The sequence below is a fragment of the Schistocerca piceifrons genome, chromosome 8 (genome assembly GCF_021461385.2).
Source record: "Schistocerca piceifrons isolate TAMUIC-IGC-003096 chromosome 8, iqSchPice1.1, whole genome shotgun sequence".
In the NCBI taxonomy this organism is placed as follows: Eukaryota; Metazoa; Arthropoda; class Insecta; order Orthoptera; family Acrididae; genus Schistocerca; species Schistocerca piceifrons.
In genome coordinates, this window is record NC_060145.1 from 76,957,485 (window position 1) to 76,974,801 (window position 17,317).

At 42.8% G+C, this 17,317-nt stretch overlaps 1 protein-coding gene across 1 annotated transcript in view; it reads left to right on the forward strand.

The window, feature by feature from the left end:
- Window positions 1-17,317, forward strand: part of LOC124712082 (protease inhibitors-like) — a 50,042-nt gene that overhangs the window by 30,754 nt on the left and 1,971 nt on the right. The window contains exon 3 of the mRNA XM_047242378.1: window positions 4,145-4,294. Within this exon, the coding sequence (XP_047098334.1) occupies window positions 4,145-4,294 (150 nt within the window). The remainder of the gene's footprint in view (window positions 1-4,144; window positions 4,295-17,317) is intronic.

Sequence of the window (17,317 nt, forward strand, 5' to 3'; positions counted from 1 at the left end):
TATATGCTCACACCATTACAACTGAGAGTCAATAATCATTCCTAGAAATTTTGTGCTCGTTACACACTCCTACAGTTACCGTCTACATTTAAAGTAACAGTGTAATCTTCTACGATACTGCAGTGCCTGTGTTATTCCGAATTACAATGCAATATTCCTTTGGACATGCGAAAATTTGTGCTGGACCCGCACCCGAACCCAGCTTTCGCTTTTGTTAGGAGCGGTCGCATTACCATCAGGCTTTCCGGTCACAGCTCTCCGTCCGAGCAAAAACTTCCATATGCCGTCAACCATATGTCTACACCCGTACTCGTACATCCATTGTGAGTACTCCCGTGCAGGCGAGTCATTTTACCGGAAAGGCGCTTACTCGGTGTCGGCAGATAAACACGATATTGCAGTGCCTATGTTATTCCGAATTACGATTCAGCGTTCCTTTAGACGTGGATGCATGGATGACGAAATATGGACGTTTGACTGTAGCCGTGAGTCGCGCTCGGATAGCCTAGTGGTACGGCTCGCGACATACGTGCAATCTGGGTTCGAGATCCAGTCTGACCCAGGTTTTCACTGTCGTCATTCCATTATATAGCTGATGGTTGTCCATATTCGCAACTACGAATACATCTCATGTATAATTTTCTCTCTTCACACCGAAATTCCTGGCATATATTTCCTGTATATTGAGTGTACTGTACCCTTATTGTATTCTGAACAGTTGTAAATTTGCTTGTGGTTTTCACTTTCTTTCTGTGCAAAGACTTCTCTTGTTTTCCACTTGCTATAATATTGCTGTCAACTCCAAAAATAATGATATTTTTCCCCTTACTAACACTGTTGGGAAGGTCATTTACATAGCTCCCAAGCAGTGTTAGTCGCAATGTGCTACTATGAGAGTTCCTTTATTAATTTACATGAGCTATTGTGAAAATGTGAAACATCAAAGTAAGGCAACCATTAAGCTCTTCAGGATGGCAATGCGCTGCCAAAAGACGAGCTGACATATTTAGTACATATTGAGTTGGGCAGCAAATTGTTTCACTTCTATTAATGTCATCTTGTTACACAGATATGGACAGTAAGTACGTCAAGAAAACTTAACATGTGACTGATTACTAGCATTTAGCAAGCAGTGTACGTATGTTGATTTCAATAAACAACATACTTTTATGATTCAGTAGCATTTTAATATCAATATTTAATGGGCAGACGTGGTTTGGCAATATTGTACCATCGTCGGATGCTCATATACTGACTGTGCACTAATTTGTTTTATTACATTTACCACAGTGCGATGTTTTGTTATTGTTGGAAGTGTCAGTGAGGTTAGATGGCGAAATTCTGTCGAATATTTGAGAGAAAATGCAGTCCATTTCGGAGATGTAGCGCTCTGAACATAATTAACATCGAATTTATTCAGACCTTTCTTGGAGGGGTTGGATCCAACAAATGCACCTCACTTACGTCAAAATAATTTATACTCAGCAGATGAGCGGCCGATAATGGCAGAACCGCGTTATTCCTCGAATGATACCGAGATCGAAACGCTGCTGAAGCAGGCAAGTATGTTGTTTACACGCGGAGGTGACAAATGTCTGACACGTCAGAGGTTTTTTTGCTCGGAGTAGTGCAGCGGCTCGACGTGGTATGGACTCAACAAGCTGTAATAAGTCCCCTGTAGAAATACTGAAATATGTTGACTGTAGCGCCGTCCATAACTGCGAAAGAGTTGCCGATGCAGGACGCTGTGCACAAAGTGACCTCTCGATTATGTCCCATAAATGTTCGATAGGATTTATGTCGGGCGATCTGGGTGCCCAAATTATTCACTCGAACTGTCCAGCCTTTCCTTCAAACCAATCGTGAACGATTGTGGCCTTGTATATGACATCTTTGTTTGGGATCGTGAACTTCACGAATGTCTACAAGCGGTCTCCAAGCAGCCGAACATAACCATTTCCGGTCAGTGATCGATTCAGTTGGACCATTCCGTGCAAACGCAGCCCACACCATTATGGAGCAACCAGCAGCTTGCTCACTGTCTTTTTGACAGTTTGGGTCCATGGTTTAGTGGGGTCTGCTTCACGCTCGTACCCTACCATCAGCTCTTACCAACTGAAATCGGGACTCGTCTGACGAGGGCACGATTTTCCGGTCGTCTAGTGTCCAACCGACATGGTTACGAGCCCAGGGGAGGCGCTGCAGGCGATGTCGTGCTGACAGTAAACACAAGCACGTCGTTCGTGTGCTGCCGTAGCCCACTGTACTAACATAGTTTAGTTTAGTTTAGTTATGTCATGTTCCGTAGATCATTTTTTCCGATTATGCTATCGCTATGATGTGCAACAGGTCAGATTACAAGATATATATATATATATATATATATATATATATATATATATATATATATATATATATATACATGAATAGTGCTAATATTAATGTCACAGAAATTTTTAGTTCTACACATGCAACTACATTTAGAGGTACAATTCCTTTTTTGCCATTTCTGAAACAGAATCTCGTCTATGGAGTCGAAGGAGTTGTCCAAAAGGAATGATTTTAAGCTAGATTTAAAACTTGGTCTACTACCTGCCAGACACTTCATGTTGTTGGCAAATGATCAAAGATTTTCGTTGCTGAATAATACACTCCTTTTTGAGCATCTGAAAGCTTCAATTACGGATAGGAAAGGTCATTTTTCCCCCTAGTGTTGTATGTATGAACATCACTGTTCTTAGCAAACTGAGATGGATTATTTGTAGCGAATTTCATTAGCTAGTATTTGTACTGTGATGGTGCAGTTAAAATACCTAACTCCTTGAAAAGGTGCCTACATGACGTCCTAGGGGTGAACACTACTAATTATTCTCACTGCTCTCTTTTCTGTAATCAATGCTTTATGTCTAAGTGGTGAGTTACCCCATAAGACATTATTGAGTGGAAATATGCAAAGTGCGTTAGGAGGCTAATCTGTTTATTACCAAGGCTAGCTATTATACGAAAAGTGAAAGAAGCTGAACTTAGTTGTTTAAGATGCTCAGTAATGTGCTTCTTCCAGTTGAAGCTGCCATCAATGTGAACACCCCCAAATTTGGAAAAATATACGCTGTTAACTGAGCCCTGTTCATATGCTACAGTATGACTCTATTCAGTGTACAGAACTGGATATAGTGAGTTTTTTCAAAATTAAGGGAGAGTCCATTATCTGAGAATCAGCTAATAATTCTTTGAAAGACGTCTTTAACAATATCTTCAGCTGCTTTTTGTGGAATGGGATTTATTATAAAACTCTTGTCATAAGGAACAGCAGAGGACATAAAATTGAACCCTGTGGGACTCCATTTGTGATAACTCCCCATTCACTAGAATTTACCACCCTCCCAACATTATTTGTTCTATTCAGCACAACGTTTTGCTTTCTGTTCATTAAGTATGAGTCAAACGGGCTGTATGTATTGCTTTCAGTTCCATAAAACCTGAGTTTTTCTAAGAGCGTGACATGGTCCACACAGTCAAATGCCTTGGAGAGACCACAAAAAATACCAACTGGCGATAATTTGTTATTTAGGGCTTGTACTATTTGATGGGTATATGTATCATACGTCCACATTGTTTTATGTTGTTATATCACGCAATGTTGCCTGTCTGGTGGCACTGAAAACTCTACGCTGACGCCATTGCCCTCGGTCATTAAGTGAAGGCCGTCAGCCACTGAGTTGTCTCTTGTTAGAGGTAATGCCTAAAATTTGCTGTTCTCGGCACAATATTGACACTGTGGCTCTCCAAACGATAAATTCCCTAACGGTTTCCGTAATATAATGTTCCGTCCGTCTAGCTCCAACTACCATTCCGCGTTCAAAATCTGTTAATTCTCGTCGTGCGGCTGTAATCTAGTCGGAAACCTTTCCACACGAGTCACCTGACTAGAAATGACAACTCCGCCATTGTACTGCCCTTCTATACCTTGTGTACGAAGTACTACCGCCATCTGTATATGTGCATATCACTATCCCATGACTTCTGTCACCCCAGTGTACAGTCGGTTAAGACCTCATACAGATCCATATAATACAGGAAAATTTAAGCATCTTGACTGCTGATTTATGGTGATGCAAATCTGAAAGTTGACGAATGTCCACAGATGAGAGCGTGAAGGTGGCTGTGAAGCGGAACGCGCAGAACTGCGCCCCCAACACGACGTTCAAGCTGGACTGCAACACGTGCACTTGTAACAGCGCCGGCACCGGAGCACTCTGCACCCTGAAGGGCTGTCCGAAGCGCAGCCGCAGAGGTACGTGATGGCGGCAACACTCAACAGGCGAGCGGTGCACCACTGTCACAATATCTGTATGCTTCGAGATTAGTACTAGTATCAAACTGAGGATGAGTTACGTCACGAACATCGTAGCTTTAGGAGAAGTAAGGCCATCAGAAAAGGAAATTCTGAAACTGCTCTTGATAACTTATGAAATACGAAGGTGTCATAAGATTTCTCGACCTGAAAATTACGTACGGTAATATAAAGTGTTGCACGATGTTTGAAATCGTCAGTAAAATACTATTATGCTATACAAGACGGATGTTACGCAATATTTTTAATTAGAAATACGGTCTAAATCGCGCAAGTTACGTTTATCGGTGGCCGGTTTCAGTCCAAAGGCGGACCATCTTCAGACTGTACTCCGAAATGTAGAGTACTATAAATACAGAGGGAGCTACTGATTAAATGTAAACAATGTAATGAAAACAAAACGAAATTATACCCAAAATCGTGTGTAGACTAATCCACGGAGGAGGAACTGCTAAAGCCTCCAGATGCTGTCAACTGCTGGAGGAGCAACGATGTACTGTGGTTAAATACAGCTACATCCATACTCCGCAAGCCACCTGACGGTGTGTGGAGGAGGGTACCTTGAGTGCCTCTATCGGTTCTCCCTTATATTCCAGTCTCGTATTGTTCGTGGAAAGAAGGATTGGCGGTATGCCTCTGTGTGGGCTCTAATCTCTCTGATTTTATCCTCATGGTCTCTTCACGAGATATGCGTAGGAGGGAGCAATATACTGCTTGACTCCTCGGTGAAGGTATGTTCTCGAAACTTCAACAAAAGCCAGTACCGTGCTACTGAGCGTCTCTCCTGCAGCGTCTTCCACTGGAGTTTATCTATCATCTCCGTAACGCTTTCGCGATTACTAAATGATCCTGTAACGAAGCGTGCTGCTCTCCGTTGGATCTTCTCTATCTCTTCTATCAATCCTATCTGGTACGGATCCCACACAGCTGAGCAGTATTCAAGCAGCGGGTGAACAACCGTACTGTAACCTACTTCCTTTGTTTTCGGATTGCATTTCCTTAGGATTCTTCCAATGAATCTCAGCCTGGCATCTGCTTTACCGACGATCAACTTTATATGATCATTCCATTTTAAATCACTCCTAATGCGTACTCCCAGATAATTTATGGAATTAACTGCTTCCAGTTGCTGACCTGCTATATTGTAGCTAATTGATAAGGGATCTTTCTTTCTATGTATTCGCAGCACATTACACTTGTCTACATTGAGATTCAATTGCCATTCCCTGCACCATGCGTCAATTCGCTGCAGATCCTCCTGCATTGCAGTACAATTTTACACTGTTACAACCTCTCGATATACCACAGCATCCGCAAAAAGCCTCAGTGAACTTTCGATGTCATCCACAAGGTCATTTATGTATATTGTGACTACCAACGGTCCTACGACACTCCCCTGCGGCACACCTGAAATGACTCTTACTCCGGAAGACTTCTCTCCATTGAGAATGACATGCTGCGTTGTGTTATCTAGCAACTCTTCAATCCAATCACACAATTGGTCTGATAGTCCACATGCTCTTACTCTGTTCATTGAACGACTGTAGGGAACTCTATCGAACGCCTTGCGGAAGTCAAGAAACACGGCATCTGCTTGGCAACCCGTGTCTATGGCCCTCTGAGTCTCGTGGACGAATAGCGCGAGCTGGGTTTCACACGATCGTCTTTTTCGAAACCCATGCTGATTCCTAAAGAGTAGATATCTTGTCTCCAGAAAAGTCATTATACTCGAACATAAGCTCCGCCCCTAGCCGTCACCACAAGTCATCTGTAAGCAACAGAATGAATGCATATTGAATAAGTGACGATAAAATTTAGTTACTAACTTAAAAATGGTATCTGTTTATACGAGGACTATTCGATAAGTTATGCAACACTTTTTTGAAACTTCCAGACAGATTAAAACTGTGTGCCGGACCGATATTCGAACTCGGGACCTTTGCCTTTCGCAGGCAAGTGCTCTACCATCAGCGCACACTCCGCTGCAGAGTGGAAATCTCTTTCTGGAAACATCCCCCAGGCTGTGGCTCAGCCATGTCTCCAAAATATCCAAAAGGAGTGCTAGTTCTGCAAGATTCGCAGAAGAGCTTCTGTGATGTTTGGAAGGTAGGAGACGAGGTACTGGCAGAATTGAAGCTGTGAGGGCGGGTCGTGAGTCGTGCTTGGGTACCTCAGTTGGTAGCACTTGCCCGCGAAAGGCAAAGGTCCCGAGTTCGAGTCTCTGTTCGGCACACAGTTTTAATCTCTCAGGAAGTTTCATATCAGCGCACACTCCGCTGCGAAGTGGAAATCTCATTCTGAAAACATCCCTTAGGCTGTGGCTAATCCATGTCACCGCAATATCCGTTCATCCAGGAGTGCTAGTTCTGCAAGGTTCGCAGAAGAGATTCTGTGAAGTTTGGAAGGTAAGAGACGAGGTACTGGCAGAATTGAAGCTATGAGGACGGGTCGTGGGTCGTGCTTGGGTAGCTCAGTTGGTAGAGCACTTGCCCGCGAAAGGCAAAGGTGCCGAATTGGAGTCTCGGTCCGGAGAGCAGTTTGTCAGGAAGTTTCATATCAGCGCACACTCCGCTGCAGAGCGGAAATCTCATTCTGGGAACACTTCTTTTTCTGAAATAAGGTTGGTTTTGAAACTTCCTGGCAGATTAAAACTGTGTGCCCGACCGAGACTCGAACTCGGGACCTTTGCCTTTCGCGGGCAAGTGCTCTACCAACTGAGCTACCGAAGCACGACTCACGCCCGGTACTCACAGCTTTACTTCTGCCAGTACCTCGTCTCCTACCTTCCAAACTGGTAGAGCACTTGCCCGCGAAAGGCAAAGGTCCCGAGTTCGAGTCTCGGTCGGGCACACAGTTTTAATCTGCCAGGAAGTTTCATATCAGCGCACACTCCGCTGCAGAGTGAAAATCTCATTCTGGAAAGGTTGGTTTTATTTAGGATTCCAATAAACCATGTTACTCTCCACGCTTTGGACTACAAAATTCTATTTTTGAACATAATCTCCGTTCAATAAGACGGGCTTATGCCACCTTATTGGGAGGGCCTGTATGGCTGCATGGTAGCACTCTACTGGTTGACGTCTGAGCTAACGTCTTGCTGCATCAATATCCTCCCCCTCATCAACGTACCGCTTGCTGCGAAGCGCATCCTTTATTGGCCCAGGTAGAAGTCGGAAGTTGCTGTAGGTTGGATGAGGAAGAACAGTCCAGTGATGAAACTTCGTGGCAGATTAAAACTGTGTGCCGGACTGAGACTCGAACTCGGGACCCTTACCTTTCGCGGGCAAGTGCTCTACCAACTGAGATACCCAAGCACGACTCTCGCCCCGTCCTCACAACTTTACTTCTGCCAGTATCTCGTCTCCTACCTTCCAAACTTTACAGAAGCTCTCCTGCGAACCTTGCAGAACTAGCACTCCCGAAAGAAGGGATACTCCGGTGACATGGCTTAGCCACAGCCTGGGGGATGTTTCCAGAATGAGATTTTCACTCTGCAGCGGAGTGTGCGCTGATATGAAAGTTCCTGGCAGATAAAAACTGTGTGCCGGACCGAGACTCGAACACGCAGGAGAGCTTCTGTAAAGTTTGGAAGGTAGGAGACGAGGTACTGGCAGAAATAAAGCTGTGAGGAGAGGACGTGAGTCATGCTTGGATAGCTCAGTTGGTAGAGCACTTGCCAGCGAAAGGCAAAGTTCCCGAGTTCGAGTCTCGGTCCGGCACACAGTTTTAATCTCCCAGGAAGCTTCATATCAGCTCACACTCCGCTGCAGATTGAACATCTCATTCTGCAATCCAGTGATGTTTTGTGAGCCCCTCTCGGATCCGCAGACTTGTGTGAGGCCTTGTGTTGTCATGGAGAACGAGAATTTCGTTTGTGTTTTGTGGCGACGAATACGTTGATGTCGTTTCTCCAATTTCCTTCAGAGTTGATCGTTGCTCCATGAGGGAGGACATCAAACAGAATAACCTGTTCAATATCCCACAACACCGTCGCCATGACATTACTGGCAGAGCGTGCGACTCTGAACTTTTTCTTCTGAGGAGAGGTGGTCTGGCGCCACTCCAAGGGCTGCCGTTTTGTTTGTGGTTCGAAGTGATGAAGCCATGTTTCATCACGTGCGACGATATTCAAGAAAAAATTCTCACTCTCAGCCTTGTAATGTGGAACCAATTCCGCACAGATGGTCCTTTGTTCCTCTTTATGGACGTCTGTTAGACAGTGACCAACTCACCCGGCACACACCTTTGAGTACCTCAACTGGTGGACGCGTATGTCAGCCATACCAATAGAGACGTTCAGTTGCGCAGCGATTTGTTTGACTGTGATCCGCCGATCACCTCGAATGAGAGTGTCCGCACGGTCCAACAATGTAGGAGTCACAGCTGAGCGCAGCCGGCTGGCAAGCGGGAAATCGCACAGGTGTGCACGATCTTGTTGCCGTAATGACCGACGCCTCGCCCAACAATTCACTGTGCTTCTGTACTCCGTAGACATTCAGCAAGCGAATATGAGTAAGTGTGATTCTCTGGTTTTCCGCCCAAAGAAACTCAATGAGAGCTCTCCGCTTGGAACGGACCTCCTTTACAGGCGCCATGTTGATGGCTACAGAAAGTGCCACCCTCTACTGGAATTTCATGAAACTATAGTGGCTAAAGCCTGAGTAATCTGCGATGTCCCACTTCAGATTCCGCATCTTTTCAACGGAAACCGGCTGACAAAAAAGAAATGCGTAGCATTACTTACTTAAAGCCCCTAGTAATATTGGCTGTAAGATTAACCACTATTATATTTTTGACGCAAAGAGTTAGAACATAAAATGTTGTTGTTGTTGTGGTCTGCAGTCCTGAGACTGGTTTGATGCAGCTCTCCATGCTACCCTCCTATCCTGTGCAAGCTTCTTCATCTCCCAGTACTTATTGCATCCCACATCCTTCTGAATCTGCTTAGTGTATTCTTCTCTTGGTCTCCCTCTACGATATTTACCCTCCACGCTGCCCTCCAATGCTAAATTTGTGATCCCTTGATGCCTCATAACATGTCCTACCAACCGGTCCCTTCTTCTTGTCAAGTTGTGCCACAAACTTCTCTTCTCCCCAATTCTATTCAATACCTCCTCATTGGTTATGTGACCTACCCATCTAATCTTCAGCATTCTTCTGTAACACCACATTTCGAAAGCTTCTATCCTCTTCTTGTCCAAACTATTTATTGTCCATGTTTCACTTCCATACATGGGTACACTCCATACAAATACTTTCAGAAACGACTTCCTGACACTTAAATCTATACTCGATGTTAACAAATTCCTCTTCTTCAGAAACGCTTTCCGTACCATTGCCAGTCTACATTTTATATCTTCTCTACTTCGACCATCATCAGTTATTTTGCTCCCCAAACAGCAAACTCCTTTACTACTTTAAGTGTCTCATTTCCTAATCTAATTCCCTCAGCATCCCCTGACTCAATTCGACTACATTCCATTATCATCGTTTTGCTTTTGTTGCTGTTCATCTTATATCCTCCTTTCAAGACACTGTCCATGCCGTTCAACTGCTATTCCAAGTCCTTTGCTGTCTCTGACAGAATTACAATGTCATCGGCGAACCTCAAAGTTTTTATTTCTTCTCCCTGGATTTTAATACCTACTTCGAATTTTTCTTTTGTTTCCTTTACTGCTTGCTCAATATACAGATTGAATAACATCGGGGAGAGGCTACAACCCTGTCTCACTCCCTTCCCAACCACTGCTTCCCTTTCATGCCCCTCGATTCTTATAACTGCCATCTGGTTTCTGTAAAAATTGTAAATAGCCTTTCTCTCCCTGTATTTTACCCCTGCCACCTTCAGAATTTGAAAGAGAGTATTCTAGTCAACATTGTCAAAAGCTTTCTCTAAGTCTACAAATGCTAGAAACGTAGGTTTGCCTTTCCTTAATCTTTCTTCTAACAAGGGAACCTCCCCATCGCACCCCCCTCTGATTTAGTTATAAGTTGACACAGTGGATAGGCCTTGAAAAACTGAACACAGGTCAATCGAGAAAACAGGAAGAAGTTGTGTGGAACTATGAAAAATTAAGCAAAATATACAAACTGAGTAGTCCATGTGCAAGATAGGCTACGTCAAGGAGAGTGTGAGCCCAGGGAGCGCCGTGGTCCCGTGGTTAGCGTGAACAGCTGCGGAACGACAGGTACTTGGTGCAAGTCTTCCACAGGTGAAAAGTTTACTTTCTTTATTTTCGCAAAGTTATGATCTGTCCGTTCGTTCATTGACGTGTCTGTTCACTGTAATAAGTTTAGTGTCTGTGTTTTGCGATCGCACCGCAAAACCGTGCGATTAGTAGACGAAAGGACGTGCCTCTCCAATGGGAACCGAAAACATTTGATCACAAGGTCATGGGTCAACCGATTCCTCCGCAGGAAAACACGTCTGATATATTCTATACGACACTGGTGACGGCATGTGCGTCACATGACAGGAATATGTTGTCGACCCACCTAACTTGTTCACGTGGCGAATGGGTAAAAAGATTCTTCTACCTAGCCCGATTTAGGTTTTCTTGTGGGTGTGACAATTGTCTGAAAATAAAAACTAAACTTTCACTCGAGGGAAGGATTGAACCAAGGACCTCTCATTCCGCAGCTGCTCACGCTAACCACGGGACCACGGTGCTCCTTAGCTCATACAACCATTGATGCTGCATATCTTGCGATTGGACTACTCAGTTTGTATATTTTGCTTATTTTTTTCGTAGTTCCACACAACTTCTTCCTGTTTTCTCGATTGACCTGTGTTCAGTTTTTCAAGGCCTATCCACTGTATCAACTTATAACTAAATCTGAGGGGGGTGCGATGGGGAGGTTCCCTTGTAAGATAAGTCGTAAGGTCAGTATTGCCTCACGTGTTCCAACATTTCTACGGAATCCAAACTGATCTTCCCCGAGGTCGGCTTCTACCAGTTTTTCCATTCGTCTGTAAATAATTCGCGTTAGTATTTTGCAGCTGTGACCTATTAAACTGATAGTTCGGTAATTTTCACATCTGTCAACACCGGCTTTCTTTGGGATTGGAATTATTGTATTCTTCTTGAAGTCTGAGGGTATTTCGCCTGTGTCGTACATCTTGCTCACCAGATGGTAGACTTTTGTCAGGACTGGCTCTCCCAAGGCCGCCAGTAGTTCTAATAGAATGTTGTCTACTCCCGGGGCCTTGTTTCGACTCAGGTCTTTCAGTGCTCTGTCAAACTCTTCACGCAGTATAGTATCTCCCATTTCATCTTCATCTACATCCTCTTCCATTTCCATAATATTGTCCTCAAGTACATCGCCCTTGTATAGACCCTCTATATACTCCTTCGACCTTTCTGCTTTCCCCTCTTTGCTTAGTACTGGGTTTCCATCTGAGCTCTTGATATTCATACAAGTGGCTTTCTTTTCTCCAAAGGTCTCTTTAATTTTCCTGTAGGCAGTATCTATCTTACCCCTAGTGAGATAAGCCTCTACATCCTTACATTTGTCCTCTAGCCATCAATGTTTAGCCATTTTGCACTTCCTGTCGATCTCATTTTTGAGACGTTTGTATTCCTTTTTGCCTGCTTCATTTACTGGATTTTTCTATTTTCTCCTTTCATCAATTAAATTCAATATTTCTTCTGTTACCGAAGGATTTCTACTAGCCCTCGTCTTTTTACCTACTTGATCCTCTGCTGCGTTCACTACTTCATCCCTCAGAGCTACCCATTCGTCTTCTACTGCATTTCTTTTCCCAATTCTTGTCAATTGTTCCCTTTTGCTCTCCCTGAAACTCTGTACAAAAATAAAATAGCATACATTAAAAAAATAATTGGTATCATAAGCAAAATGGTAAATTAACATTTTGTAGGCACATTAACCTAAATAACCAGTGACTTCTTATATGTACATACTGTTCCATGGAGGGCAGTCTAAATCATCGGTTTTTTATTGTATGCTGTTTTATGTTTTCATTCTTTGGATCGCAAATATAATAGTGTCTAATCTTACAACGAATAGTATAAATACATAGCATTTTTAAGTTAGTAACTAAAGTTTTTCATCATGTATTCAATTCATTATACTGGACATGCTGATGTGTGGAGACGACTAGGGGCAGAGCTTCTGCTGTTTAACCACAGCACATGGTTGCTTTCCAGCAGCTGACAACATCTGGATGCCTCTACAGTTGCTGTTCCATGGATTCACCTTCGCACACCAACTCTGCATGTAACTTCGTTTTATTTTTATTGCATCGTTTACATTTTATCCGTATGTCCCTCTGATGGTCTACCTTTGGATTTAAACCGGTCATCAATCAACGTGACTTATGCGATCCAGACGGTTTTCTAACTACAACTGTGAAAGTCTATCACTGTTTTTTTCAAAATGTTTTCGAAAACATGCAGTATTTTAACCTTTGTTAATTAGAAATGATTGGTGAAACTCTGCCGCGGTATAGCAACTCCCTTTTTCATTGTTAAGTACTTTTCCTGCTGCCAGCGACGATTTTCTTTCATTTATTATTTGTACGACTCGCTTCGGGTTAGCAATTTTCGTTCTCAACTGAGCATTTCGTTTATTTACGCGTGACGTTTTCGATGTGTGAATAGCTGCATTATTCTGTTGACCTCTTGTATTCTAGTAGTCCGCCTATGCGGCACGCGTCGTAAACAGAACTCAGATAATTTACAGTGCACAATACTCCTTGAAAACAATGTTTCAGTTTTTCGGGTATCAGAAACGAATCTTCCAAAAAAAGGAGAAAAACAGTGATTGTCAGCCGCAAAAGTTATTTTACAAAAAGCAGATGTAAAGTATGTACAAAAACCAAGGAGGGTCAATAAGATTGGAAGACCAAATGAAACGTGCTCGAATTGGAAAGGATGTATCGCATAGGCACAATCTTCTTCCAGTGCTGGTTAACCTGAAAGTCGGAGAACCACTGACGGAAAACAATAAAATGTCGGGAGTGAAATTCAGTGTAAAAGGATACCAAGGATAACACTCCATGATGAAATTGCTATCCTCTGTGTAAGTGAGATTTAGATGACCTGTTGAAAGGAGTAAACAGTCTAATGAAGACAAAATATGGGCTGATAACACAACAAAGGAAGCCGAATGCAATGACAATCAGCAGAAATGAAATTAATCAGTCACTAGTACATTTGTAAATAGAAGGTATTGTAAACTAAAACAAATTCCCATTTTCAAAACAGGTAAAATAGTTAAGATATTAAAGAAATTCAGTTCATTTGACAGTAACACGTGTTCCTTGGTAGGAAACCATCTTCTGTTTTAAGGTGGACCTACAAGGTGGTGTACGACCGATGAATTACGACTTAAGTGTCCACATGTTATATAAATAGTTCTAAATACGCAGGGTGTTTGTTTTAACAGGAGAAATCTCGATGACTGGAAAATGATGCATCGTACGAAAAATGTGTTCTAAGTGAAAAGATATTATTAGTAAAGGCGGTACCTGTCTGTATTATGACTGGCCACCTCCCAACCATCCCTCCTGTGTGGGCGGCGGAAACTTTGTATTTTCAGGTGCGAACCCGTCATTTTTATTATATATTCGGATTCTCCGCTAAAAAATTACGTACGATTTAATCATACGATTGTGTTCCATTCATGGTAGGCGGCACTGTAATCTACAAACATCGTATGTGCCTGTTTTTGCAATTAAGAACCGACGCATCTGATTCTACGTCTCATTTACGACGTATATGTAAATCTCTGTGTTATAACGGTTGATATTTGTGTTACAGATTTACTTTAGTGTTTTAAATTTGTCTGCACAGTGCAATATTGTTAGCCTTTTTAGTGTCTGGTGAGAAACCACGTTTAACGTGATCCAGGAACAACGATGTGGAAGTACGAGTAATAGTTTTCAGTTCCAACCGGGAGGCTTGATTTCGGTGAGTCCTGTTGTCTGTCACCAGTGGAATGCTTGAATTCGTTGAATATCCATGGCAGGTGCCCCTGTCACCATCACTTCATGGACAGTTTACCTTTTTACAATAGTTGTGGCTTGTATTCTGCCGGTAACCACGTAGCGGCCAGCGCAAGAATTACGACAGTTGGATGGAAACACACACCGAAATCAGTCGCCCTGATAGCGGGGTTCGAGAGCGGCTACCGAAATCAAGCATGGTGTGGGGACTCGACTCGATAAACCCCATAGGGAACAGAGAACTACGGTACCACTCAAGTAGCTTATTAGTCAGAAATGTCAACGTGTAGCACATTATTGGTACTGTACAAGCACATTTGCAACATTCAAGTAACGTTTGAACGTCAGTATCGGTTGTTAGAACACAACCATTAACATTTACATACTAAATGAAACATAGAATCAAATGTGTCGTATCTTAATTGCAAAAAGAGGGACCCGTGATACATGTCAAATACAGCACCGTATACCACGAATGGAAAACAATGGTTAGAGTTTTTTAGCGTAGGATTCTAATGTACAATAGAAACGAGAGCTTCGCATTTGAAAACACAAAGTTGACCCCGCCCACGCAGGAAGGATAGTTAGAAGGTGGCCAATTGTAGCACAGACAGACGTCCCATTTATTAATACTAACTTTTCAACGAGAACACCTTTTTCGTATGATGCGTCGTGTCCGAGATATTAAGTAGTCTCAAAAGGGGGGGGGGGAGGGTTTATGTAGCATTTTACTCACCATGATGGCACCATGGAATTCTACACAGAATAACCTTAATATTCGGAACTAAGAGATTTTTACTTTGCTGCGTTATAACTGTATTGTTAATAAAAGAAAAATATAATATATCCACGTATTATATGAAGGTAGCTGTCTAGTAAATAATAGTATGAATGATGTTTACACAACGTATACCACTTGTTAAATAATATGATTGAAATAAAGCACTCTTCGGTGGTCACGTTACTTTAATATCCTGACAGATGACTGAGCCGCACTTGTTTTCACCGTTCACTCCGGGGTAAATACTTCGAGTCAGAAGGCAAGTGTGTGTTTACAAGCGCGGTCGACTGTCCAGACGGTACGATGCCACGCAAAGCTAATTCTAGTTTTGAGATACGACAGCTTGTGATTTTTCCACAACGCGAAAGGTAAATCACATAGACAAATTGCTGCCACGCTCAAGATAAGTAAGAGTACTGTGGCAGATATCGTCAGACGATTCAAAAATGAGGACCGTATCGACTCTATACCGCAAAAGGGCCAGCCACCCAAGCTGGATGCACGAGACAAGAGGCAGCTAACACGGAAAATAAAGAAGGATCCTGCACTCAGTGCACCCAGATTAGCACGAGAGCTGCTAAACGAGACTGGCAAGAAGGTACATCCTCAAATGTTCAAGTGTGTCTGAATTTCTAAGGGACCAAACTGCTTAGGCCATGAGTCCCCAGACTTACACACTACTTAAACTAACGTACGCTAAGAACAACACACACACACCCATGCCCGAGGGAGGACACGAACCTCCGGCGGGAGGGTTTGGTTGTTGTGATGTTTAAGGGGGACTAAACAGCGAAGGTCATCAGTCCCCCCGGCAGGAGGGGCCGCGCAGTCACTGACATGGAGCATCTAACTGTGCAGCCACTCAGCGCGGCGATACACCCTCAGACGATTCGCAAAGCATTGAATGGAACTGCCTACAGCGGAAGAGTGGCCAGGAAGAAACCGTATGTGAATGAATAGAATCGAATGAAGAGGTTGTGCTTTTGCCAGGGAGGTTATTCCGAAGGATGAAATATGGTGGAACGACATCATTTTTGCCGAAGAAAGTAGATTTAACGTTTTTGGATCGGGTAGACGAAGTAAGGTGTGGTGAAAGAACAACGAAGAATTTACAGTCACAAATGTTAAACCGACTGTAAAGCAAGGAGGTGGCAGCGTTCTTGTCTGGGGCTGTTTATCGATATCTGGACCGGCCGAATTGGTGTTCATCGACAGTATTGTGGACAAATATGTCTGATTGAACATATTAAAGAACAATTTACGAAAATGTGCTGAAACCATGGGGATATTAAACACGTTCAAGTTTTACCAGAACAATGACCCAAAACATAAGGCTCGCATTGTGCAGGAATATTTGTTGTACAATTGCCCCAACGTGTTACAGCCACCACCTCAATCACCAGATCTCAATCACATTGGTAATGTGTGGGGAGAACTGGAGCGACGTATTAGAGAAACACCAGTATCGTCCAAGGAAACAATGAAGCGATTAAAAGAAGAATGGGACAGTGTACACGCGGACTGTTTGAAAAAAGATCATTTGCAATATGCCGCAGCGTTTGAAAGAAGTGATAAAACAGAATGGCTACCCGACAAGATACTGAAACATCTAATGCTCCACAAAATCTTGTCTTGAAATGATTAGTTCTGCAAAGTGTCCGAATATTAAAGTAACGTGAATATAGGATCAATTTGTATTTAAGTAGTATTATAAAATAACTTATGTTCGTTATCTTAATAAAGTTTATGTTATTATTTACAAGACACATCACGGTATATAATACTTGGTTATATCTTTTGTTTGTTTTATTACGAATAAAATTATGATGCTACAAGGTTAACATATCATGGTGTCCGAATATTAAAGTGATTCACTGTACCTCAAGGATTAACAATACATTCCAAATAGCTGAAATATATTATACAGCACTTAAATATGTAGAACGCGAAATATTTACAAATGCTGCGCAAAACACGACCTCATGTCTAAACACTAGAGGACCTGTAGGAAATGGTGGAAATTGCTTATGGTGATTCTAAAATCGATCGCTGAACTGAAGTACTGACCAGAAAACACCATGTGTTGCAAGGTACTCTGCTTTCTAGGTACAACGCTCTCTCTATACAGCTGGCCTGTAGTGGCAGCTTACGCCTGTTAATGTATAGCTTTACTCATTTGAAACTCATGAGTGCTCTCCTTCCTGATGAAATTTCA